The sequence below is a fragment of the Neolamprologus brichardi genome, chromosome 19 (assembly GCF_056152115.1).
Source record: "Neolamprologus brichardi isolate AB-2024 chromosome 19, ASM5615211v1, whole genome shotgun sequence".
NCBI lineage: Eukaryota > Metazoa > Chordata > Actinopteri > Cichliformes > Cichlidae > Neolamprologus > Neolamprologus brichardi.
In genome coordinates, this window is record NC_142122.1 from 9,063,897 (window position 1) to 9,088,607 (window position 24,711).

A 24,711-nucleotide genomic window follows, 5' to 3' on the forward strand; every position below is an offset into this window, starting at 1 on the left:
TTAGCTCTCTGGCAGTGCTGATTGGGTGCGAGCACTTGGAAGGTGATTGCCAACAGCTTTCACACATTTCTGTAATTAATATTTAATATTACATTGGTACAGTGGCAACTAATTGCTAAAAGAGTATGTTTTGTAAAAAAAAAAAAAAAAAAACCCAACAACTACCCATTAAATCAAAGACGTGATTTTTAATCATACAAAAAAAAAAAAATGACACAAATTATCAATTTTACAACCTGAAACCAATTAATATTCTTCTTCTTTTTCTTTTTAAATAAATCTATGAATATAATTTCACTTAACTAATCATTTAAGTCATTTAGTCATTCGTGTTAAGAGATTTCTCACATAAAGTGTATATTGCTTATAATCAAGAACACACACCACTTTTTCCTCTACCACCATAAATTTATTCAATCTTTTAGCTTCAGTATTTTTCCAAAGAAGTGGAACGAAGTAATGAAATAATTACAAAATGGAAAAATAGATCAGAGAATAGATCATATTCACAGGTTTGATTTAAAAAAATAAAACATGACAGAGAGAGAAAAAAAAAATCAGACAGTGAGAGAAACCATTAATATCTCCCTGCATTTTTCTGCTGCCCGTCAGAACAACAGCCATCTAACGGAGGTCAGGGTAAGTCAGCATGCAGCTTCTCAGATCCTACAGTACCACAACTGACAAACCGTCGGCGATTGAGGTCACCTGGGAGGTGATGTCGAATCTACTTTAGTGCTTGTGCATAAAAAACTTAAACAAAAAAGAAAAGAAAGAAAGAAAGAAAAGAACTAAAATTACCAACTTAAAACTTAAAAAAAATAAAGAGGTGGATTAAAAACAAGATGACACATCCTACCGTGTTAAATAAAAACAAATAAGATAGTTACCACACGAAATGAAAATAAAAATAATGACAATAAAGACAGAAGAAGAAGTTAAACTGTCAAAAACTGAGCACAGGTAAGAGAGGCAACCAGTCGGGCACCACCACCATCGCTAGGTCCACATTGGATGTAAAGCATCTCACTGTAAATAGGGTATCACGGGATGCAACAGATGGCAATAAAGAGACTTGTCTTCAAAAATAAAACAAATAAACACAAAAGTAAAGCAGCTGTCCCTTCACAAAATCTCTTTACATCACATTAAAAATTAGCACTGCTGTGAGCTTTGTGTACAGTATAGATTCTTTATAGATATATTTTTTTTGTATAATATATACGATCATTTCTTGTATACACAAACATAAACTCGATTCATTGTAGCTAGCCTGTGCCTTTGGCAAGATTACTTACAACTCTTCTGTTAGATTCCAAAGCTATTTAAAATATACTTAATGCATAAAAATAAAGATTTTGGCATCGTCTCGCTCTATTCTTAAGATTCTGGAAGCTTTCTCTCAGTACTGCTGCATTCCTCTGCCAGTTGACAGAGATCTTGTCATGCCAACAGGGGGCGCTAGGAACTGGACTTTGTGAAAGGGAGCTGCCATGCCTGGGGTAGTGAAGGAAGCTGCCACACCTGGGGAAGGTGGAGGAGCTGAGGGGAGTGGCTCGGCACAGATATTCCACAGAGTTATGACGACCTTGCGCTCCACAGCAGAAACAAAATAATACAGACAATGCCAATGAAATGCCTCAGGGAGGGGGAGAAGGGGGATACACCCTGTTTTTTGCCTTCTCCTTCTCTCAATGTCATGCAGGGTTCTGCTCCCTTCTGATTTGCCCGCTGTTCTCTACAGGCTTCAACCCCACCCCCTGCCGCCACTGAGATTTTCCACTAAAACAGAGAGCGAGAGAGGCAGAACAACATTCTGAGCTCGAGTCAATTAGTCGATTCAACCAATCAAGTCCTTAACGTCCAGTTCTTTCTAACTTCAATCTTAGTGTTCAGAGCTGGATCTCAAAGGTTTTTTGTAGCTCAGTAGAGAAGGGATTTGTGGGGGAGGGTGTGGTGCGTTGGCGTGAGCGGCCCTCCAGGGCTGCCCACTGGGCCTCAAAGGCATCTTCCTGCTGTGGGGGAGGCTGTGTGGATGGGGAGGATGGAGCGATTCGAGATGGAGCAGCCCAGCTGTCCGCCCCGTTAAAGGTCACACTGTCACTGGATGGCTGCTGGGGAGCGGGGATTGCCGTGGTGGACTGCGGAGGCTTGATGAATGGGCTGATGTTACTGACAGGCTGAGCGTCATGCTGGGGCGTCGTGGAGACCGGGCCGGGGAACGGCTGGGGTTGTGTGGCTGAGCCAAAGACATTAGCCACCATCTGTGAAGGAGTGATGCCAAACACAGGAACGCTGGGCTGAGGAAACGGCAGCCCATTAGCCATCGGGTGGGAGGCTGGAGCCTGAGCGTGGAAGGCAGGCTGGCGAGGGGGCAACATGGGCACAGGAGGGGGTATAGAGGGCAAAAAAGCCACTGGGGGACCAGAAGGTACAGAAGCCACGGGCATCGGCACAGGGGCAACGAACGGCTGGGGAGGAGGCGAGGCAGTTGCCAGGATTGGATTGGGCTGCGGGGCTCGGACAGATTTGGAAACTTCTTCTAACCACCGGTCTGCTTCTGAAGGTGTGCGTTTGTGGGAGGAAATCGCTGGAGAAGACGTGGGGGGCACTATGATCACTGGAGTAGGAGCTGACCAGTCACCTCCTGTCAGCAGAAAGTACAAGAATGAGTCTCGACCCAACATTTAACCGGAAAAAACATGAGACACTGCAACAGTTAGACAGAAGCAAAGGCAGGCAAAAAGAGTATCAGGCAAAATAAAAGTCAATCGTGCTACTGATATCTGTGAGCAAGAATGAAGGAGAACCTTTTAAAGACCTGAAAGAAAAACACTTTTTCCAAGTTTAGTCCTTGAGTTAAATGATCCATGAATGCATTCATTCTTAGTCTGATTTTTAAAATATTTATTCATCATAATCCCACCCTGTTCTCTTGCTCTAAAGTGCTACAAAAGATTTGGATTCCTCACCTGTATCTGCTTTAAATAACCGGGGGCTGCTAACTTACCCCACATCTGACCTTTAGTTACTGGGTTGTACTATTTAGGAGAGCAGTTCTATAGCAAGACAAGATGTTTTAGGGACTACTCTAATAAAAATCCCTTCTTCCTTAGAGAAGACAGATCCTACTATGTGCTAATCTGTAGTAATCCACACCACCTTTTAAGCAAGCCATACAAATTTGAATGCTTTGATCAAATCTTGTCTTCTTCCCACATATTCAGTTTAACTAGAAAAAACTGCTCATCACATTAGACTGATCTTATAAGAATTATATTGAATTTTAACTCTCAATCCAAACCCTCTGATGAGCTGCTTACCTGTCTGTGCCGAGGCCGTTGCACCTGCAGGGCTTTTAGCCCATGGGTTAGTTTCTCGAGCGGGCAGAGCAGGGGGGAGAACTGAGGGGTTAGCAGTAGTGGCAGCGGGGAAGGCAGGAGTTGTGCCATTCACTAAAGCAAATAAGAGACAGACGCTAGTACAAGCAAGCCTGTGCAATGGATGATGTCCATTAGACATGCATAATGTTACTCTGCATTTAATTAGCAGTCTAATGAGGCATAAACTGCACGCAAAATAAATGTTATTCACTAAGTTATGAGAAAATATGAGCACCCGCACATTCTCCAACTGCAAATTTAAACTGCAAGCAACACATTCATCAAGTTATTGGAAGCTGGCTGAACTTCTACAGAGCAGAATTACAGGGAAATTCAGCCAAACTGTGAGAAATAAATAACACTGATCATAAAAGTGAATAACCAGGGTTTTAGTGTGTGCTTCTATATTTCCCTGAGTTGGCAAATGCAAAATCACCAGCTGATTGAGCTAAACAATAAAAAACCAAATAGTTAAAGTGGACCTATTATACTTTTTCTTATGTTTTGTCATATGATGACAGAGTTCAGTGACTGAACCTGGCATGGCTGTTAGTGCCAGACAGACTGGTCTGAGCATTTCAGAAACTGCTGATCTACTGACATTTTTCTACATGACCATCTCTAGGGTTTACAGAGAATGGTCCAAAAATATAAAACATCCAGTGAGCAGCATCAACAAGTTGAAAATGCCTTGTTGACCATCCCTAATAAGGCCTTCTCAGTCACACAACTCTGCTCGCTTGCTGATCAACCCTTCTGATTACAAGAGGCATCCAATTAGAATACATTTAGATTAAAAAGAAGCAGAAAAGAGCTAAAATGGTTTGATACATAACAATTATTTTGAGCTGTGAATCATACAGAGCTACTCTAGTATAGTCAAATAATAAAAATAATTTAATTTAAAAAATGAAACAAACATAATAGGTCCACTTTAAGCATCTTATCTGTTTTCACTTAATTGTGTGTTTAGTATTAAAAAATAATCTTTAACTTGCAACAGGATCTAACTAAATGTAACCTTTTACCAGTAAATAAAAGTTATTTCTCTACTACTTTTTATTTATTTATTTATTTAAATGCAGATTCATTCAGATCTTCTCACAGTACACACAGCTGATCAGAAAGTTTTACAGGTTTTTACCCGGTGCTACAGGAGACTGTGGGGATGAAGCCGGTTTAGGCATCGGCGCTGAAGAGAAGGGATCCTCTGGCGGTCCACTGAAGGCCGTGGCGATCTGAGTACACAGTGAACTGATGCTGTCACCTTCTCCTTCTAACTCAAGGACTGGAGGAGGTGCACATTAGAAAAGAGGTAAAGGTCAACATAAGCTTATATGCTATAAGAACACGGTAGAAGTATTTTATAAGTATGATTTATATTTATTGTGCATATTTGCAAGGGCAGTAACAGTTGGACTCACCTGTGTTTTTCATGGGGAAGTCAGACTTGCGCTGCATAGTGGAGGGCAGGTCATTCATGCGCAGTGACTGCTGTCGTTTGAAGGGAGATGTCTTCTGACTGAGTGCCGGGAAGCCTCTGAAGGAGCTCTGCCTGTGGAGAATCTCAACTGGTGCGTGTCTGCGGGGTATCGCCTGAGGTCCCAGCATGGGCACTGAAAGAGGCGGGGACGATGAGGGGGACGGTGAACCGCCCGTCTGGTGGACTGACGAGTTTGTCACGCTCGCTGCAGAGTTCCCAGCAACCTTCACTTCTGTCTCTGCTGTAAGAGATGCGCAACATTTAGACAACAGGCCTCTGCAGTGGTAAGAAATCACAAACAAATTAAAGCTTGTGGCATCTGCCGATTTAATCAGTCATGCTTTTTAATCATATCTACATCTGTAATTCAGTGTCCAACACTACACCCCTTCAGAGAATGGCAGGTGTAGGGGTCTAAGAACATCTTAGAATAGAATAGAATAGAATAGCCATCAAATGTAACTGTACATAGTAGGACAGCAAGAATGAATAACATACAAGAGGAATATATGCAACAAGAGAAAGGCACACTTTGGAGTACAAGTTGCAAAGAGCTTGAAAGTAGTGCAATGGACTTGGTCTGAATATAGAATCAGTGATGAAGGTTACTCAGACCATGGCTCAGATTGCTGGTTGGGTGGGCAGGGGTGGTGTGTGGGGGGATAGTTGCCTATCCTTCATCTTCTTTTGATGTTTTTTTTTTTTTGGTGCTTTACAGCGACCTTCTGAGTCAAATTACAAACCTGAGACTGGTGTAGAGGGGGGAACTTTCAAATGACTGGTTATATATTAGCTAATGTACATTTAAGGCATTTTAAGGAGCCACTAATCTGCTGCCATGGCTTTGTAAAAGAAAGAGGTTATGTAAAGCAGCATCAAACTACTATATGCTGATTCGAGCTGTGCTGGTTTATCATATATCTCATTTAAAAATATAATCATAAACCTTTAAAAAGTCAATAAACTATTAAACCTTTTTTAAATTGTGTGGAAGACAAGCCGGTCGATCTAATCCTGAGGACGGGGGAAAACACACCTAGATACAGACCTTTTTTAGCATCTTGTAGCTGCCTCATGACTTCTTCCCGCTCTGCTGCCTCTGTTGCTGTAGTAACACGAAAGGAGCCCTCGCGGGTGAAAGTGGTTCTGTTAGTGTCAAAGGTTGCCGTGACCCCACACTCCTTTTCCCGTTTCTGTTTTCGTTCCAGGCAAGCAGCGAACGCACAACCCACAGCGTGACTGAGACGCTCTCCCTGAGAGAAACAATTCAAAAAGCACACTGAAGTGCATGATGTCAAAACAGCCATCTAACCTAAGTGATTCAGGGATATGACGGTCTTTTAAAAAAAAGGTTAATCGTACACCTGAGCAACCTCTGAATATGAACTCCAACATTTTTAATGTTCACCGTCAGTGATTATGAATCAGGAAAATAGAACTGCAGTTACAAAAAGGAGTCCTTACTGAGTCTTTAATGGCCATAAAACAATGGCAGATCCAGCGTCGTGTGGTGCCATCCCTGCAGATGTAAGAGAATGCCCGCTCAAAATTCCTGTCTGGAGCGCAGAATGACACCTTCTCTATTGTCTGGTCCAGAATCAGGTCCTGCAAAAAACACACACAACCTTATAATTTTTTGATGCCGTGATTTTATTGCTCAAAGGAGGTTTTCTGATCATTAAGATTCTCTCAGCCACTCCAAATTTTCCAAAACTGGAGTGTCTGTAGCTCAGGGAGTAGAGCAGGTCATCTAATAATCGGAAGGTTAGTGGTTTGATGCCTGGCTGCTCTAGTCTGCATGCAAGGTGCTTTGTATTTAATATTGTTGCTGCTTTGGTGCTATATAAATAAACACCTGTAGTTAAGAAACTCTGTTTCCATTTGAAAACATGGGCTGAAAATGTTCACAGTAAATAATAACTGAATGAAAACGAGCCCAAAAAAACGGAACTAATTACATCCAGCTTCAGAAGGATGCTTGGATGCTTGCCACAGTTAATACATTAATTCTAATAAAACATAATCTAGACAAATGGCAATACAATTATAGAGAAGACAAGATCAACAGGGTACAGGATGCAGAACTTCTTAGCAGTACTTTCTCACAAATTAGTTATTTTCCACAAAAGGAAATGTTCTACTCCTTCATTATTTCTCATTTTAAATATTTAAAAACCAGCTTAGTACCATTCTTTAACAATTATCCCCAAGAAGTAAATTGTTAGCTAGAAAAATGTTACGAAAACCGAAATTAGTCGAGTTACATGCAGTGCATAGTTAACTCACCTAACACATGCATGATGCATTTAACTTAAATTTATCTTAAACTACATTCTGTGCTCAGCTGCATGAACTTGCTAGCAAAGGGTTTATTAGTAATCAATGGCACAAAGAAAAATAGATGGAAAAATGTATTTTCTTTTCCATGTTATAATCTCCATTTATACACCCTCACAGAAACCACAAAAGACCATCAGCACTGGCAGTCTGAGGCTGTTGTCTGGCATCAAACTGATGCATGCAGTACCAGTTACTTCCAGCAGGTGTCAGTGGAACCTGTAATATGACCCTGTTTACCTGAATCTTAACTACAGGTGCACTAAGTACATATTTCCAGTGATCTGCCTTTTGGAGGTCACTAGGCCACAATTGTAGTAGCTTATCTTATTCACTGCTGAAGCTCAGCAGCTTCCACCTTTACAGCTGCTAAAGCTACTTGTAATTCCTCCGACTGTTCTTTCCTTTTGATCAAGGTGCGACAGGCGACCGGAGGGACTCATTACCTTTGTTTTGTCGTCTACGACACGAAGACCATCTGCCGACACCCACAACACAGCTCGCACAGGCTTCTTCCCAGCCTGGAAAACACACGACAGGGATGGAATAAGTTAAGAAACAAGGAAACTTTTTCAGTCTTTCCACATGCCTCATGATTACTTCCCTTTGTGTTATTCCCTGGAACCTTCTCATAGAGGGGGAAGGGAGAAAAATATATATATATATCAGTCAACACACACACACACACACACACACACACACACACACACACACACACACACACACACACACACACACACACACACACACACACACACACACACACACACACACACACACAAAGCACACCTGTAAATAAATAGAAACCAGCAGGTAAAAAGACAAAAGAGAAGACAAGTCAGGAGTTGGTTTTTTTGGGGGGGGGTGGGGGGGGGTTGTCACACCGTAGGACCCAAATTTAAAGCAAAGAAGTTGATATGAGATTTTTGTGCCCTGATGCATTCAACAGTGAACCCCATTGGTTAGAACAACAACAATAAACAAGGAAATGTTCATTCACAAAAAAAACTGTTCATTGTTCTATTCTTGGTTCAAGGAAGAAGAGCTGAAGGGAGAGAGTCACGCATGTTAATACCACACACACACAAACACACAACAGAAAAGTGCCCTGCCCCAGCCTAAACCGCCCCACCTGCTCACAGCCACATGCATCATTACGTTTGTCTCTCCCCAGACAGATTCCCCCTGTATTATGAACGCGTGTGTTTGTGTGTTTTCTTCCAGCCTTCAGATGTGATCAAAGGGTGAAGTGTGAGAGGAAGAAAAATAATAATAATAATGATGATGCTAATAATAAAGAGAAACACACTCAGAGACACAAAGCAATAACTTACTTTTGAAAAGAATCCTTTGAAGAATTTCCTGTCCTGGAAGTGGATATGGTAAAAAAAGGGAGGGTGGGTGAGAAGGGCGGAGGAGGTGGAAGGAGGAACAAGGCATGAAAATGTTACCTAGGAAGTCTAAAAATTGTCGGGTGCCGAAAGTAAAGGATTGGATTTGGTTTATTTTTGGTGAAGCTGGGTTATGTGTGAGAGTGAGTGGGTGAGGGAATGGATCAAGTAGCTCCATGTGATTCCACAATGAGAGAGATGTTTCGATGATGTGTTTGATGATTACTGTTAGTAACACCACAATGGAAGCAAGAATACCCCTGAAAGCAAGACCTCCACAGGCAGAAAAACCACCCAGGAAAACGTACAGAGCCGTCTGAACAGAGGTGATAAAGATGGCAGATCATTAGGTTTCTGTCTGTGGACGTGAAATTCCTGAATCCCTTTTCATTCTTTTTCCCTCTGATTCCCGGATCGAGACACTTTGCATTGTTGTTCAGCAGACAGAAACAAATTCCCACTGACAGCCGTTTGACCTCTGAGTCAAACCTGTGACTGTTCAATGGTCAGCCTGAGTCTGGAGTCATGTTTAGGCTTCCACAACCACATCAAAAAACCAAACCAGACCTGGCCTAGTCTTAGCCACCCCACCCTCCCTCTTCTTTCCCCCACTCCCCAAGAGTTCCTCGCCTCCCCGTAAGCTGTGAAAACGAGTACCACTCCGCTCCTGTTACACAGCCATGGTGGAGACGGCACTCCAAGCGCCATGTTAATGCATGATTTAACATGTTAACCAGAACTGGAGATTCATTTGGAATGAGCTAAGCGATTGTTAGGGTGAGTGTGTGTGTGTGAGCGTGAGAGTGTTTACATTTATGTTTGAGAGAACCACACAGACATGCTGATGATAGCAAAGCCTGCAAAGTTAGTATTAGTATGCTATGGTTAGGGGGAATAAATCTCTAAAGGGTTAAGAGGAATGTGGAGGGAGGAGGATTTCGAGGCATTTCTCTGCATTAAAAACCTGCTTAAAAAGACAAAAAAAAGCACCAACAAAAAGGTAACACAACATTCAAGTATTCAATGTGTGAAGTGAGATGGAACTAAAGTGAACCGGAGGAGTTTTGTGAGCAGAAAGGGTAGTTTTTAAATAGATGAAGGTGATTCCAACAAGACAAAAAAATAAAAACAAAGCTGTGCAGCCAACATGATCATGAACATGATCGCTGCTGATAAAAATAATAATAAGTTGAACACTGAGCATTTTAACTACTGCCTACAGTTACAACCTTTCATTGTCACACCCAACTGGTGGTTTAAAGTCATTTTGCCCTCAAAACAACGGTAGCCACCAACAGGATGTGCAACAATGTATTGCACAGCTTGTGCAACATCTGTCACGCTGCTGCTTTCTGCAACACCTCACACCTTACAATATTTGTCACAAGGATGAAAGAAATCTCTAATGCAAGACGGCATGTTCTTAATCCTGGACAGTGGATTATTACTGATGATATGTGGCTTATTTACTTATTTTTTTCCTTCGTGAGATCAGGTTTGTGGTTTTAAAAAAAAAAATGGCACCGAGACGCGAATATTAATAGTGGGGGAGGGTGGCACAGGAAGTACTTTAAAAGACAGAAAGCACATAATTTAATTGTTTTAGGTCCACCATCAATGATACATCCTCAGGCTACTGGGCGTTCATGCCCAAATGCAACTACGTCTTCTAAATGTGTCAGCAGTTCCTCGTGGAGTGCCTCACCCAGTCTGCACAGAGGTAACACGCCAACGCACTATCATCTCCTGAGTAACAGCAAAAACATTCACACATTCACTCAAAATACACTTCAAATCCCCAGGCTGCTGGCCAACAATGACAGGAAGTGATGTCACGATGACAGGAATAAAAAAAACCAAAACCAAAACAAAACAAACAAAAAAAAAAAGGCAGCATGGAGGTTGATGGTGGTGCAGTGCAGCTTTCTTCTCCACTCGCCTCTGCCCCACCTCCTCCCATGTGAGTCACGGGTCAAAAAGCTGTGAGAAAACTCTTATTATCGTCCCAAAGGCTGCTGGGAATGCAGCGGCGTCGCCTCAGAGCTGTGGCTGTCACACTTGCAATCACACACACCGGCTGAAAGGCTGGACCACCAACATACACCCTCAAGCACAGCGCACATACAAGGACATCTCAACACATTTCTTTCTCTGCAGTTATTTCTCACGGCACATCAGCTTGTTGTCATTGTTCTTCATGTTTTTTGTCCGTTTCAAGACTTTGTGCTGATGTTGGCGGACTGTGTTGGTAACGTGGCTGCAGTTAGCTGACTTTCAGAAAACAGCCTCCCCTCATCGACCAGGAGCAGATATTAAGTGCCTACAGGTGTGGAGCCTGGTTTCTGACCAATTTAGTTATTCGTTTCTGGAAATAGAGCAATATTAACTCCCATGTCTCTCCAATTGTAGGGACTGTATTTGTTGCCTGGCAACAGTCTGCTTATTAAAGCATCAGTGAGGATGAACTTGGATGCATCAGGGCCTCGCTAATTGTATTTTTGTTTAAAGGGTCGCCCTGGTCTCCTCTGACAACCTAACTTTGACGTGGATCATTGGCATCAGGGGGCTGCTCTCTGCAAGGCTGTTTACGCAGACTTGTCCTGGCATCACGATCTGCGTTTCAAACCATCCATCAAGAACCTCTCACTCCAACCTCATTTTCTCAGCAAAATGCACACTTCGTATGCTGCATCACGGGGTCACAGTACGGCAGGCTACAAACACTACAAACCTACTCTCATCTACTGACTGAAATGGAAGAAGAATGATGGAAATGAGGGGCAGACTGACACAGTACAGCAAGACTCATTTCTGTTTGCTGCTCCACTGCTTTGAGCTCCAGTGATGAATGTTAATGACAGAATAATAACCCTCCTGCATTATGAATTTTTTAACTGTGAAGACTTAGTATCACTATGTAAAATCTATGGGACAACCCTATGGAAAACAACAACAATGTGCACCACAAGGCGGCGGCACTACAATGAGGGAGAGGGGAAACAGATCTGCATCCCTGCCACTGGGAAGGACAGGCAGTATCTTGGAACACATTAGCAGTTCTCAAGCTACTGGCAAATTGTTTTCCGGCATTTCCTGTAAGACAAGCCATTCAGGGCACAGGTAAAGTGCCACATCTAGGCCAGAGCTCAGCATTTAGCAAGAATATAATGGCAGCAGTTAAACTACAAACAAACTTTTTGGTTTTTCTAACACTCCCAAAATATAGTTTTGCAAAAACATAGTTTTGAGAGTGTTGGTGTAAAATACTGATCCTGCTTGTAAACGCAGATCAATGAAGCCAATCAATCTGGCCATTTACACATAAGGCTTTTGGCCAGTGAGGAAAGCGAGGGCGAGCAGCAGCGGAGGAGACAGGGGAGGAAATGTCATTAGGCTGAGGAGGGTCAGACAGTCGCAGCCTGCAGGAGGACAGGAGGCAGAAACTCCCGCCTCTCCTCTTGAGTTGGCTCCATTTTGTCGGCCTTGTTAAAACGACTGTAACTCAATAAGAGCTCGCGGCCTCGGGCTCCGTGTTAACCACGTGACCTCATCGAGCACCAGTGTGTGCACGACACTGATGTGTGTTGTATCTGCAGTTGACCTTTGTGCATTTTCTGTACACTAAGAGAACAAGTGTGCTGCAGGGCATGCAGCATGTCTATCTGCTCTGCCTCTGGGTGCACTTCGCCCTGTGTGCGCACACATTATCCCACTATGAGCTCCATCTCAGTGTGCATGCTGTGCAGCGAATGTCGACAGCTGCATCCAAATATAAGCAAATGTGTGCTCACGTATGTTTCACGTCAAACCTTTTCCTCCACAAGTAGTGTGTATAATCCCTGTTGTGTTTCCTAAAAATATAACAAAATGTCAGTATGCAAAAGTGAGAAGAAAGGCCCTTACATATAACTGTAAGACTGCGTGTGAGTGCACATTCTCTTATCTGTCTTGCATTTCAACTAGCATGTTTTTCTGTATAATCGTTCTAAGAAAGGGTTCTCACAGCTCAAGCAGTCTTCAGTAGTTTGTTGAGCTCGACTAAAAGACGCTTTTTCACAATAGCGAGAAGAAGAGGCATCGATAACAAGTGAAACAGGGTGTGAATTCTCAATTATTCTGAGTCACCTCAAACTGAAACCAAAAGCTGTCAGCAGACACGTCGAGCGGGAGATTCATTACCATTGCTGGCAAAGGAATCAAATTTACGTCTGCGCATGACGTCCTCTTGATCGTACAGAGGCCGACTGTAGCAGCAGACCTGCCGACTCAGGTCTGGCCCCGACTAAAGAGATTCAGCCTCTTTTGCCCAGAAGAGTTTATGACCTGGGTGGGGCCTTGGCAAACAACTGACAACGTGGAAAAGCAATAGCGCCGTTGCTTTCCCCGTCCTTCCCCTCCTCCTGCTCCTCAAACTGGAATTTGTTCCTTTTTGCGCAACTCCGCCGGAATCTGCTCCAGCAGGAAGTACGTGCTGACCTGCTCTGGCTGAGAGTGCCAGACAGGAGAACAATCAGACACACTTGGGCCTCTATGTACTAGAAAGCTAAGTAGGAATAAGCAATGATAAAACTCTTGGAAGGAGAGAAATGATAGCTAAAGGAGGGCTGCCTTAGAAATAGTTTTTAGGAAAAGTCAGTAGGATGTTGGGGAAATAGAAAAGTAATGGAGGAAAAGTTGAAAGAAAGAAGATACAAGTAGGAAATAGCAGCCTCATTCCTGGAAGTACAGAAGATATTTCTAATGAAACCTACCGTCTTCAACCGTTTTACTGCATCTTCACAGATGTGCATGCCTCTGGATTCATCCACCTCCACATGTCCCAGGTACTGTAGGGCAGAGAGAAGTAGATGGACAGAAAAAAAAGAGGAAAGAATGAGTAATGCTGTGACAAACCTTTCCTGTGGCTATCTCTGCTGACGTTTAACTAAGGCTACAATACTAAACTTTAGAATGAGATTAGGTATTTAAATGAGCTCAGATTGTCTAATATCCCCTGGTACCCGAACGCTGGTGATTTATACACCTAATTAAATTCCGTTTTGAGGTCAATTGCAGTCAATAGCTCCCTAGCTGATCTCTAATTTTGTCCATGGAGAAAATGATAACCCGTTCATGAGAAATGTATATGGGCAAATGTGTAGATTGTAGTGTGTGATCCTGTAAGGGGACACGAGGAAAATCAAAGAAGCACACAAAGTGGCAAAAACAAGCTGCCCCTTCCGATCTCTTTGTGAGCTGACGGAAACAATGTAGGCTGTATATTTGATCTTTTGAGCTTCACCAACTTCCAGTAATGGTGGCTCATCGCAACTCTAGTTAAGACTACAGCAAGTTCCAGGTTGTTCCAGGTTATTATGCAATAACTTGGCAGATGCTCCTACAGTATATTACTCCAAGGCTTCCCACAGTATATTGTTGCTGGAGCAGGCTGCTTCACATGACTCAAAACTGCCTGTACTGACACTTCAAGTATAAAGTAAAGAATAACTTTGAAGTGAGAGCAGTGCATTTCAGCTTGTGGCCTTCAGCAGGGTCAACTTCATCCTATCCTGTGGCTTGTGAGTGCAAACATCCTGGTTTTACTGTGAAGTTGCTGATAAAGCTGTAGCGGTGACCTTTTCGGACAATTTTCCTTCTCGCTGTACTTTGGAAGTAAATAAAAGGTCTCCAGTTATGTTAGACAAAGTCAGCACGCCTTTTAAATCACACAGAATTACAGTTCATGGGGAAGACTCATTACCCCATATATGCCAAACATTTATTGAGACTAAGCTATGGTAATTAGAGACAAGATATGTCAGGGTTAGTCAGATTCAGCACTGGAAGCTGCACTAAATGATCGTCCACATTATACGTTCAGTCCAATCACCGATTTCTCGGGGGAAACCCTGTGCTCCTGACTATGGAAATACTCGCCAGGAGTGAAAACCTTACGTGAGTAGGCTGAGCTCCAACTGAATGAACAGAAAAGGCTGCCGCTTCCTGCCTGACCCTTCCCGCCCCTTTCAGACCTGAAGCAAGATCACGCCCTGCTGTGTGTCACTCCAGAGGAGACACAACCTTGACTACCCCAGAAGCCATTGTGCATGCTGAGCCGGAGAGGAAGTCCTTACCCTTTCCTTATAGATACACATGCTGACCCACGCCTTTCACCCCCACCCTCTGGCCCTGCTATATTGAGCGTGTGACGCAACCGCTGTGAGTCATACTGTCGCCGTATTGGAATACACATGCACGTAAACACACATCGATGCATGCAAACGTGCAAGGTGTTAAGGACAATAGTGATGCGAGGAGGCAGCTGTGGATAGTGAGGACAATGAAAGCAGCGGGGCTACTAATCGGGGATCAGCCAGAAGATGTGGCAGAGGTGAGATGAATAAATGCAGGGGAGTCTTGAAGTGTCACAACAGATTCTTCATTATGGCGTCTTACTCTGCTCCATTAGTAAACAGCTGCCAGCAACAATCTGGGGGCTGAAACATTCACATGTAACAGAAGAAGAACTCCACCAAATAAATGGAAAATAATAGAATTTGAAGAGATTTCTGCACATGTGCAATTTGGTTCTGAAATTCAGATTTGTGTGTGGGCCCCTTCCAGGATTAAAATCCTCCTATGGTGGGCTATGATTAGATAAAGCTAAATAAAACATAAACTTCAAATTTTTAATTACATCTCTTAACATGGTTATTCATTAATTTAAAATGCATGCAATTATTAAACTGTGGGATGGTTTCAGTGACCTTTATATCTAGGTCAAATTAAAAATCAAAGAAAAGGGAGAGTTTTAAGGTTTGTCTGGTTAGGATTTAGACTCAGAGTATGAGGCATTTTTTGCCAGTTTCCAGTCATCAGAAATAAGAGCAGCCCTTTGGGCAGGCAGTACTGTAGCTACAGGGAGAGCAATGTACAGCTGACACTCCCAACCAACACCTCTCTCTAACACTACAGAAAGCAGCACCTACAGGTCCCCGTCAATAATTCTTCCACAGTTTTGCCCATTGAAAAATTCAGAGAAATTTACTACTTCTGGATAGATTTTGGTTCAACAAAAGGTTGACTTTTGTTTGATTTTTGGTTCAAACTGATCTAAACTATGAAGGAATTTACAATTTTAGGGGCATGTGAAAGACCCGCCACTATAAAAGAAAGGAGTGTATATCCTCTGGATGTGACCTGGGAATTAATTCCGAGAACTTGCTATAAATCAGTGTCAAGTGACAGTGCAAAACAAAATTCAGTCCAATTCCATAAGCAGCCTCACAAATGTCTCCGTTGGTAAACAGCACACACAAGCAATTGAATCTAATCTTGCATCTGCCACCAGCCTTCAGCAGTCATAAGGCTGATATATCCTTATGAAAAATCAAGTCTACATGTTTATGCCTTTCACCATCACCTTAAATTATAATTGTCTATCTAGACATATTTAACATTAAAACAATTTGCTTATGCTTAAAAAATGTGCAAATAAACACAAGCGCTACATAACAGGCACCGATAATGACAATAAAACTCTTCTTCTTCTTGCCAAAGGCACTACAGAATGGGTGGGTATTCTTCTCCTTCCCTGCATGTCCTGTCCCACCATGTATTTATTACTCTGTATTGTAGCAGTCTGTTATAATTTCACCACAACTATTCACACACAGACAAACACTCATGCACAACGGGGCTCCTCTAAGGCACCTAGAGCAGGAGACAGGGAGCAGCAGGAGGGGGAGGAGGGATACAGATGAGTAGCATGGTAGGTTGCACCATTGCGATGAAAGCCAGTGTAAAGGTGGAAAGCAAAATACTGGTGGAGTAGTGTGCGTTTGGCTGCAGAGATAACATAAGGACAATCAGCCCCCCCTCCCATTTACCTAAAGTATCTGGCTTTTAAGTCAGTGGCTACTTTTACACCTTCACTGCAGTAATTATGGCTAATTATTACAATTATTATATTGTAATTATTATAATTATTACTTTTCAAACAGATACAAACATTTTCTAAACATCACAAACCCTTTTCTGTGTTTCTCAGTCAAGAAAATACTATCAAAAGTTATAATATTCTATTATTTTATTATACCAAATAATACGGCTAATATTCCTTAGCCTTGCTGAGCTAAGAAAAACATTATATTAACAAAATCCAAATTACTTTGCACAACAGAATGAAACTGAGGTGCGGTTGTCAACAAAGGGATAAATGCCTATTAAAGAATTTGCCTCATGTTGGTAATCCATGATTAAAATATCTCTTAAAATATGAACTAAGGGTTAGGGCCATGGCAACAAAATCAAAAATGATGTGCTAATAAGACCTACATTTCTTATATAAGCATATAAAAGATGAAATACAGTTAGCGTGAAAGGTTTTCCGCTTATCTTGTTGGAGAAAATTAGGATCTCAATATTCTATTCTGGACTTCGTGAAAGCATCTGGACAAGTAATTCTTTTTAAAATGAAGACCGTTTATGCAATTCCAAGAGCAAATTCCACGTACTTATTCAGACAGCAAGAAGGTAATTACTAAGTGCTTAAACTTGAAAGTACTTCAATAGCTGATTGGATTGATTTGAGATAAAGTGACCATTTAATAGTTTGAAGGAACTCTTAAATTACTGGTGTCTTACATTATGGCTAAAATTGTCATACGTGTGCTTAAATCAATCAAATGACACTTCAGATTTCTGTTTGGAACACCTCAACACAAGTCTTACTTGAGTGTTATAATTAAAAAGAAAGAAAGAAATTAAAAACTTCCTGTACTTGCTGTCACTTCCACCTTCCTCCTCTTCAGTTTTATACATTACACATTATATTATATTGCTCAATAAAAACTACATAAAGGGAGCACATAGGTGACATCAAATTAAAGCTTGTACACTTGCTTTTGCACAATTTACATCCACTGAACAGCCGCCAAGCTTAGAAATTCTGAGGTAAACGTTCCCTTTCATGACTCTGAAGTCTTCAGTTCCCTTTTATCCCGAGTAAGAGGAGCATTTGAGCCCATGTGACGGGAGGAAGTGTACCGTCACACTTCTGTTTGCAAAAGTAGGAGGTTTTGTTGCCAAAATAAGGTGAGATCGCCACTTCATCAACTGCTGCACAGCAGGGCTGACTGCCATTTCACCATGTCCCCGACTTATCTTGCCAGTAATGAAACATTTCTTTCAATTCCACATATTTTTACTGGGGATTCAAGTGGTTCTGATACTCCTAAAACACAAAGTAATTGTGCACACACATCCCAAAGGTAGATAATCCCACAACCTAGATAAAAACTGTGCTCAAACTCTCTGAATGGTTATGATTAATCACAAGCCGTGTCCTTGGGGAGGAAGGTGGTATGAAGAAGTTTCGCAAAGGTAAGAATGCATCAAAGTGAGGTCAGCCCTGCACTCCGTTTCTGTGTCTGAAGTGGTGTGTACGCAGGTGTGTTTGTGTGTGAGGGAGAGTCACCTTGACTGCAAAGCTGCATTTGCCGGTGCGGACTGCCTCTTCGTCTGTCTGCCACTGGTGCGGCCGACTCGACTCCGGCACGTAAACGTCTTTCTTCCGGCGGAAGCTCTGCCGTAGCTTATTCATCGCTGAGCTCCCTGTAATTGGAGAGACATTTTTAATAATCTTACAGTGAAAACTGAGCTGTCAGCAGCAGCAGTGAAATAAAGAAGGTGCAGCACTAAAAAGCTGGAGATTCATCCAACTCAGGTTAAGCTTAGTCTTTTTCTACAGTGAAATCATAGATAATGGTCCAAAAAGCAGGTGATCACGCAAACCCACAGCAGCAGAATAACACTTTCAGCAGTCTTGTTTTGGTGCCTGTAAATAGGAATCCTTTAAACTCTGACATCAGTGCAAAACACAGTAAGCTGCTGCGTCTCTGACTCACCGGGAGAAACAAAAGAGGCTGAGACTTTGCAGTGTTGGGAGTCAAGGCAGTGAAAATAAAAGGGAGCAGTGTTCCTTTTATTCAGAGCCTCTTTTTTTACCACAATTTAACAGACAGTGTTTGCACATTTTTAATTTAGATGGTCTGACATTTTCCATTAATATCTCAAAACACTGCACTGAGGCCTCTCTGGGGGGAATTTAGTAAAACAAATCTTTTCAACCTCTAGATCACTTTGAATTACACTGCAATGTAATATTTTACAAAGCTAAAGTTTGCTAGAACATGGCGTTATTGCCACCCTGTACTTATTAACGTAAACTGAGCAAAAATAGATCTAACACGGTGGTCAGGTGATCATTCAGGCAGAAAACAAACTCAAGTCCCCGGTAAAGGTCAGAAGTAAACTTATTACCAGGTCAGGTATAAATAGTCTTGGAATAAAACATTTGCCAGTTAATCAGCAAAAAACTTCACATTACATTAAGCTCTGCAGTCATGTGTATAATAAGATAATAAAAGAGTAGTGTTTAACACGTTGTATACACATAAAGACAAATGTACTAGCCCACCTATGAAATACAAAGTTATTGTCAATTGTTTTTAACAGAGCTTTAGAGTTATAAATAAATTATTTCTATTTCTTTAATTTCAGAAAAACAAACGTTACCAGGGTCAATATCATTAGCCCCCTGAAAAAAAATGACTTTTTTATGAATCACAGCAGAAACCGCTGCTGTGTAATGATGTGGTATAACTTTTTTTATGCTTAAAGCTTGTAATATCAAGTTAAAAATTAGGGTTATCTTCCAATTTACACAAATGCAATTTGAAAAATCGTCATGGCAAAAAAAGAAAAGAAAGAAAGAAAAAAAGAAATCAGTTTAGACTTCAGAAAAAGAATTCATGCTCACAAAGCAGGAGATGGAAAGTTCAGGTTTTGAGACTACTTTGTATATATAATTTGTATCACCAAGAAATTGAAATAGAGCCACATAGTACATAACAAGCCCAGCAGAGGTAGGAAGAGAAAGATTTGAAAGACTTTATAGACTCCAGAACAACTGTCGAGACATGAGTGAATAGCAAGTCAGGAACTGTAACTTCAAAGGAGGCTGTCACTAGAACCCTGCACAGGAATGAACTCAGAGGTTACAGACCAAGAAAAACTCTACAGAACAGACACCTTCAAGCCAGACTGAAGTACACCGAGGAGAACCTTGAGAAAGATTATGCATATTGAAAGCGCATCCTTTGATCAGAGGAGACAAAACTAGAGCTCTGTTGTCATGGAGACGCTCTTTATGTTTGGACAGAGAAGTGAGAGGCGTACAACCTAAAAAACACCGTCCCCCACAGTGAAACACGGTGGTGGGAGTCTAATGCTGTGGGGATGCTTCGGTCCGTCTGGAATCTCGTCAAGGTGGAAAGAATCATGAAGGAAGATGGATATGCAACACGTTCTCCAAAGCATAACATATTACGTTATGTGACAAGTCGTTGGTATGTTACGCTTTCGGCCACCAAAAGGAAGGAAACATGAGAACCGTTTGGACTCAATCCGCAAATGTACATTTATTTTATGCTTTAGAAAACACTACCGAACACCATTAAGGTTGTGGGTAAGGTTAAGGATTAGGTTACGGTTAGGATTAAAGTTAGGGCTATGGCTGGAATACACAGCTGGAACGTCTGTTACCGCCAGGAGCATCATTCTTTTGGACTTCATCCATAATCCGGCCTGTATCACAGGAACGCGGAAGGTTACTTTTCGCGTTCCCATGGGTCACCTCGGGACGTGACAAATTGTTGGTATGTTATGCGCTGGGAATTCAGATTCAAATTCAGAAGACTTTATTTATCCCCGAGGGGCAACTGAGAGACTGACCTTGCCGACCGTACATACAATACACAAACATCCCATTGGGGAGACAGGTCAGGCTAGGTAGCTGGCCGGTCAGCCACCCGAGTAGCGAGCCGGAACCGAACAATGGAAAATACACAACATCAGGAAAGACAAGGAGAAAAAAAGAACTCCCCCCAGACTGAGCTTCAACAGGGAGATCAGTTTGAGAACAGAAAAAAAAAAAACACCTCTGCGGAAGGAAACCACAAGCATTCAGCAGCAAAACTGGGTGTGGGTCTTTGTCTTCCAACATGACATCCCATTGAAAAATCTATGGGGTGAACTGAACACTAAGGTCCCTGTCAGAAGACCATCAAAGCTGGAGAAGTTTGACAGATTCGCCAAAGAAGAATGGTCTGAGACAGCTCAGGAGACGTGTGAGACTTGCTGATAACTACAAATACAAAGCTTAAAAATCAAGTTTTCATATGGAGGATAATAATTAACTTGAGACCCCAATCCTGGCTATAAAATTCGAATCATTAAACCCACTTCCTCATTCAAGTTTGAACTACCCTTCACACTGCAGGTTGCCCTCAATACTGGTTTAACTTCTAAATATAGTTCTCAACAATCATTCAAACATTTGACCAACTCTACATGTTTCAGGTCCTTTAGGGATCTTGTTGCACTCTCAGATCTAAGCAGTTATTAAACTAGTGTTGTTAGTGCTATTATTCTAAATTATTAGTATACTAAATGAGCATTATTTATAAATAACCTAATACATGGAGTTGTTGAAAATATAACCCAGGTTTGTATTTTTCCTTAAAATCTTACAAATCTGAAGTTTGACCTTAGTGTAGGTTCAAACTCTAAAATTATCTTGAATTTAAAAAAAAACAAAAAAACAACACAGTACAATTAATTGGGCTAACAGCACATGTATGTCCTCTTGGCACTGAGAGAGGATTAGGAGGCACAAAAAAAGCAAAGACCCAATTAAGAGTTGCTGATCCAAACTAGAAATGAAAGGTGCATCCATCATCGAAAGCCCGGCTCACGTCTCCTGGAGTGAGTCATAACTGGGGACCAGAAGTCATTCAGCCATGCAGCTCCGACTTTTAACACGTGAGCAAAGCAAACTCCTTGACTAACAAGTTGTACCCGCTAACTTCTGAGCTGATGAGGATCTACTGGGATTAAAGGTCTTTAATCCACTAGATCGGACTGTCCGCATACACACAAGACACAAGGACAAGCAGCAACATAGCAGCAAACACACACTCTCACATGAACACACCTACTTAACTCACACATGTATACACACAGAGGACCTTAGATGTTTCTTTGCATAATGAAACCTGTACTGAGAGCGTAAAGTGTGTTTGAGGTGATGCTCACTTATCTGTCTGTGTTAGGCTCCGGCGCTACAGGCAGGACACAATAAAGCTTTCAGCCTTGACCAGGTCACAGAAGCACAGATAAACACATCAGACTTAACTAATGTCACCAGAGCAGAACACTGGAGTTGACCACTGACTCTAAAAATGTCACGCAGTAGCATTTCTCCACAAAACAAAAGATACATCAGAAAGTTACACAGCTACACAGGTTACAGGCCAGCTACGTTTTCTTTTCACCAATTTCAGAGCTAATCAGTGGATCAAACCAGTCTGAGTATAGCCAAATTTAAGTAAGGTTTAGATTATAATCTGTAATGGAAACTGTTTTCTGCAATATCACATGTTGGAAAATCCGACAGAAACAATGTAGAAACCAAGCAGAAGCGTTTAAGCCAAATACTTCAGCAAGTGCTGAGATACTAACAACACTCAGTCACAACCTAGTGCATATGTCCGCATTAACTGTGCATGAGTTGTACCCTGCAGAAGACTGGAGTGTTTGAAAACAAGATGACTTGAGCTACTAGAAAAAAAATATTGCTTCATCGCTCGCTCCCGCTCTCTCCTAACGCACTCGTTTATTTAGGTCATATCATGTTTGGGCTCACTGCAGTGCCACTGACACGCTGCATGCTTCTAGCCTGCAGAGTGAAGAGGAGGGAAAACACATTTGTGTGCACACACACCAGGCGCACATTTTGAGAAAAATGTTCTCACCTTGAATTAATTTGTCATATTTTCAGTAGACACAGAACATCGTCCAGTGCTGATGACTTAAACACATCTTTGAGATGTGTCAACAATGTTATATTTTTGGCGGGTGGGTTTTTTTGGTTTAAAAACAGATTTGTGCCGAGCGGGGACTTTTTCGTTTTTGTTTTTTCCACTTTATATAGAAAACATGCAGCTTTGCTCCTCTACCAGTTCCACGCGTTTTCAAACTTGTAAAGCACATTTTCTGTAAATAACTACTAGAATTAGGTCAAGTTCAGTGCGCCAAACAGTTTTTTTGTCCTGCCCTGTCCTAAAAACACAATTTAATCAAAGAAAGAGAAATACGACAAATCTTTTCGTAAGTCCCAACGAGAGAACCTTGACTATGACCTTTTCTAACACTGTCTGTGAAGGTTCTCAGTCATCCAGGTCATCGTAGTCAAAGGAGCTTGCAAAGAAAAGCGTCTGGACTTCTTTAAGTTACTTGAAGACGTTTCACCTCTCATCTGAGAAGCTTCTTCAGTTCTAAGGTCAAATGGTTTCTAACACTCTTTCACGCGGAATTATCCCAACGCTATTTTGAGCTTTTTGTTGCTCACTGTTGTTGTGTACAAAGCTGGTTGATCTGAAACAAAACAGAAAATTAACACATGTCTTGATCTGTTTGAGGTTGACTGAATGGCTGAGTGGAAAGGGTGTTTACCACAAGGGAATCCCCATGTTTTCGCACCTATATGTTTACGTCTACCTCTTCTGTTAGACCTAATCGGTGTGGGTTCACCGATCAACTTTAAAAGGTTGGCATCTATGTTGTGTTTACAGCAACTATTATTTTTGTTATAGTTCAAGGTGCAGATTCATTCCTGGATTCTTTTATCAGTTACTCAAAAAATAGATAAAGGCTTTACGTAAGTGTGCATCTTTAGATACCTTTATCAAAAGATAAATGCATATTTGAAACCCACTTTAGGCTGAGCTGGAATCTACGCTTTGAAATCATTTTTTTGTCTCAGTCAAATGTTTGCCTACTAATGCCCCCGTAATTTTTTGCCTCATCTCACAGCACCTTGCTCAAACTCAACCTCTAAATCGCTCAATGCTTCATGCCAGCTTACAACCCACACGCTTTGTACTGTAAACGGCAGGGCCTAGAGTCCAGGAGTCTAAGTCAATGCACATATATTCATGTGCGTGGGAAAAAGCATACGCTCGCTATGTGTGTGAGTGTGAGTGAATGTATGTATGTGCTGGTGCTTAGCCAAGCATGTGCACTTTAGGAGTGTACAACATGTGTAACCATTTGCATGAATGTGCAAATGTTTGTTCAGCGTGTTAGAAACAAGCAGTATTAAGAAAAATGTGAACTTCCCTAATAACATGTTATTGCTGGCTGCTATTAATCCAATTTGGAGCTCCTACTAATATTATTTGTGTGTTGACCCTTTATATCTCCTTCAAACTGTGCCAAAGAAGCAGGATTTGCCAGTGAACTAAAAAAAAAAAAAAAACACAAAAAAAAAAAACGAAGACAAGAAAAATTCCAGCTTCATATAGAACTTAACTGCAACAAACAACAATTTCCAAACTGATCCAAAACAATAAATCAACAGCATTTACATTTCAGCAACGTAAACACATCACAGCCTTGTGCACACAGCTAAAGCTGCAAAGGGTGTAAACCAAGTAATCACCGGTGAAATTTGCATTACCGCTGGCATTAGATAAATGCATTGTGTGTGTTAAATGGCAGAAAGCGAGCGTGAAGGCCGAGCAGTGCAAACCAGAGAAACCAGATATTGAGCAATGATGTGAAAATCTGTGTTTGCCTGCTACAATGAGCAACGCAATATGTTCAGTCCTACGACTGGCCACAAGCCAGAAGGACGAAGGGACAGACTTACGGAAGGTAGGAGACAAAGACAGAGTGATAAGTTTAGACAGGAAGGGGAAATAATTGGGAAGGAAATGATTAAGCAAGGGAAGAAAGCGCAGGGTGGAGGTGGAGATAACTTTTCTTCAGTGCAGCAGTAAGACTTCTCAAGCAGTTTTTTTTCACTATCAAAGAACTATATATAGTCAAAGAAACTTTATGACGTCAAAGAACAAAAGCAAAGCTGCACTAATCCAACATGGCTTCTAACACTGACAATCACATCACAGTTTATGAACATTAACAGTGACAATTATATTTTTAAAAAAAAGACAAAAGCAACTTCAAAATGTTGTTGCTTGCACTTCGACAAAGTCAAAGCAAAAATCAGAGT

The 24,711-nt window shown here is 41.5% G+C and overlaps 1 protein-coding gene across 5 annotated transcripts in view; it reads right to left on the bottom strand.

Moving 5' to 3' along the window:
- Positions 1–387: 387 nt before the first annotated feature.
- numb (NUMB endocytic adaptor protein) overlaps positions 388–24,711 on the bottom strand; it is a 42,709-nt gene continuing 18,385 nt past the window's right edge. The window contains exons 2-11 of one of the 5 annotated variants that reach the window (XM_006798617.3): positions 18,052–18,188; positions 13,346–13,420; positions 8,538–8,570; positions 7,650–7,724; positions 6,331–6,471; positions 5,915–6,119; positions 4,808–5,104; positions 4,528–4,671; positions 3,324–3,455; positions 388–2,647 (exon numbers count right to left, since the gene is read on the bottom strand). In XM_006798617.3, the coding sequence (XP_006798680.2) occupies positions 1,893–2,647; positions 3,324–3,455; positions 4,528–4,671; positions 4,808–5,104; positions 5,915–6,119; positions 6,331–6,471; positions 7,650–7,724; positions 8,538–8,570; positions 13,346–13,420; positions 18,052–18,177 (1,983 nt within the window). In that variant the 5' untranslated portion in view covers positions 18,178–18,188 and the 3' untranslated portion in view covers positions 388–1,892. Of the gene's footprint in view, positions 2,648–3,323; positions 3,456–4,527; positions 4,672–4,807; positions 5,108–5,914; positions 6,120–6,330; positions 6,472–7,649; positions 7,725–8,537; positions 8,571–13,345; positions 13,421–18,051; positions 18,189–24,711 lie in introns of all 5 variants that reach the window. The other 4 variants (XM_006798616.3, XM_006798618.3, XM_035911138.2 and 1 more) reach the window with 4 other exon arrangements.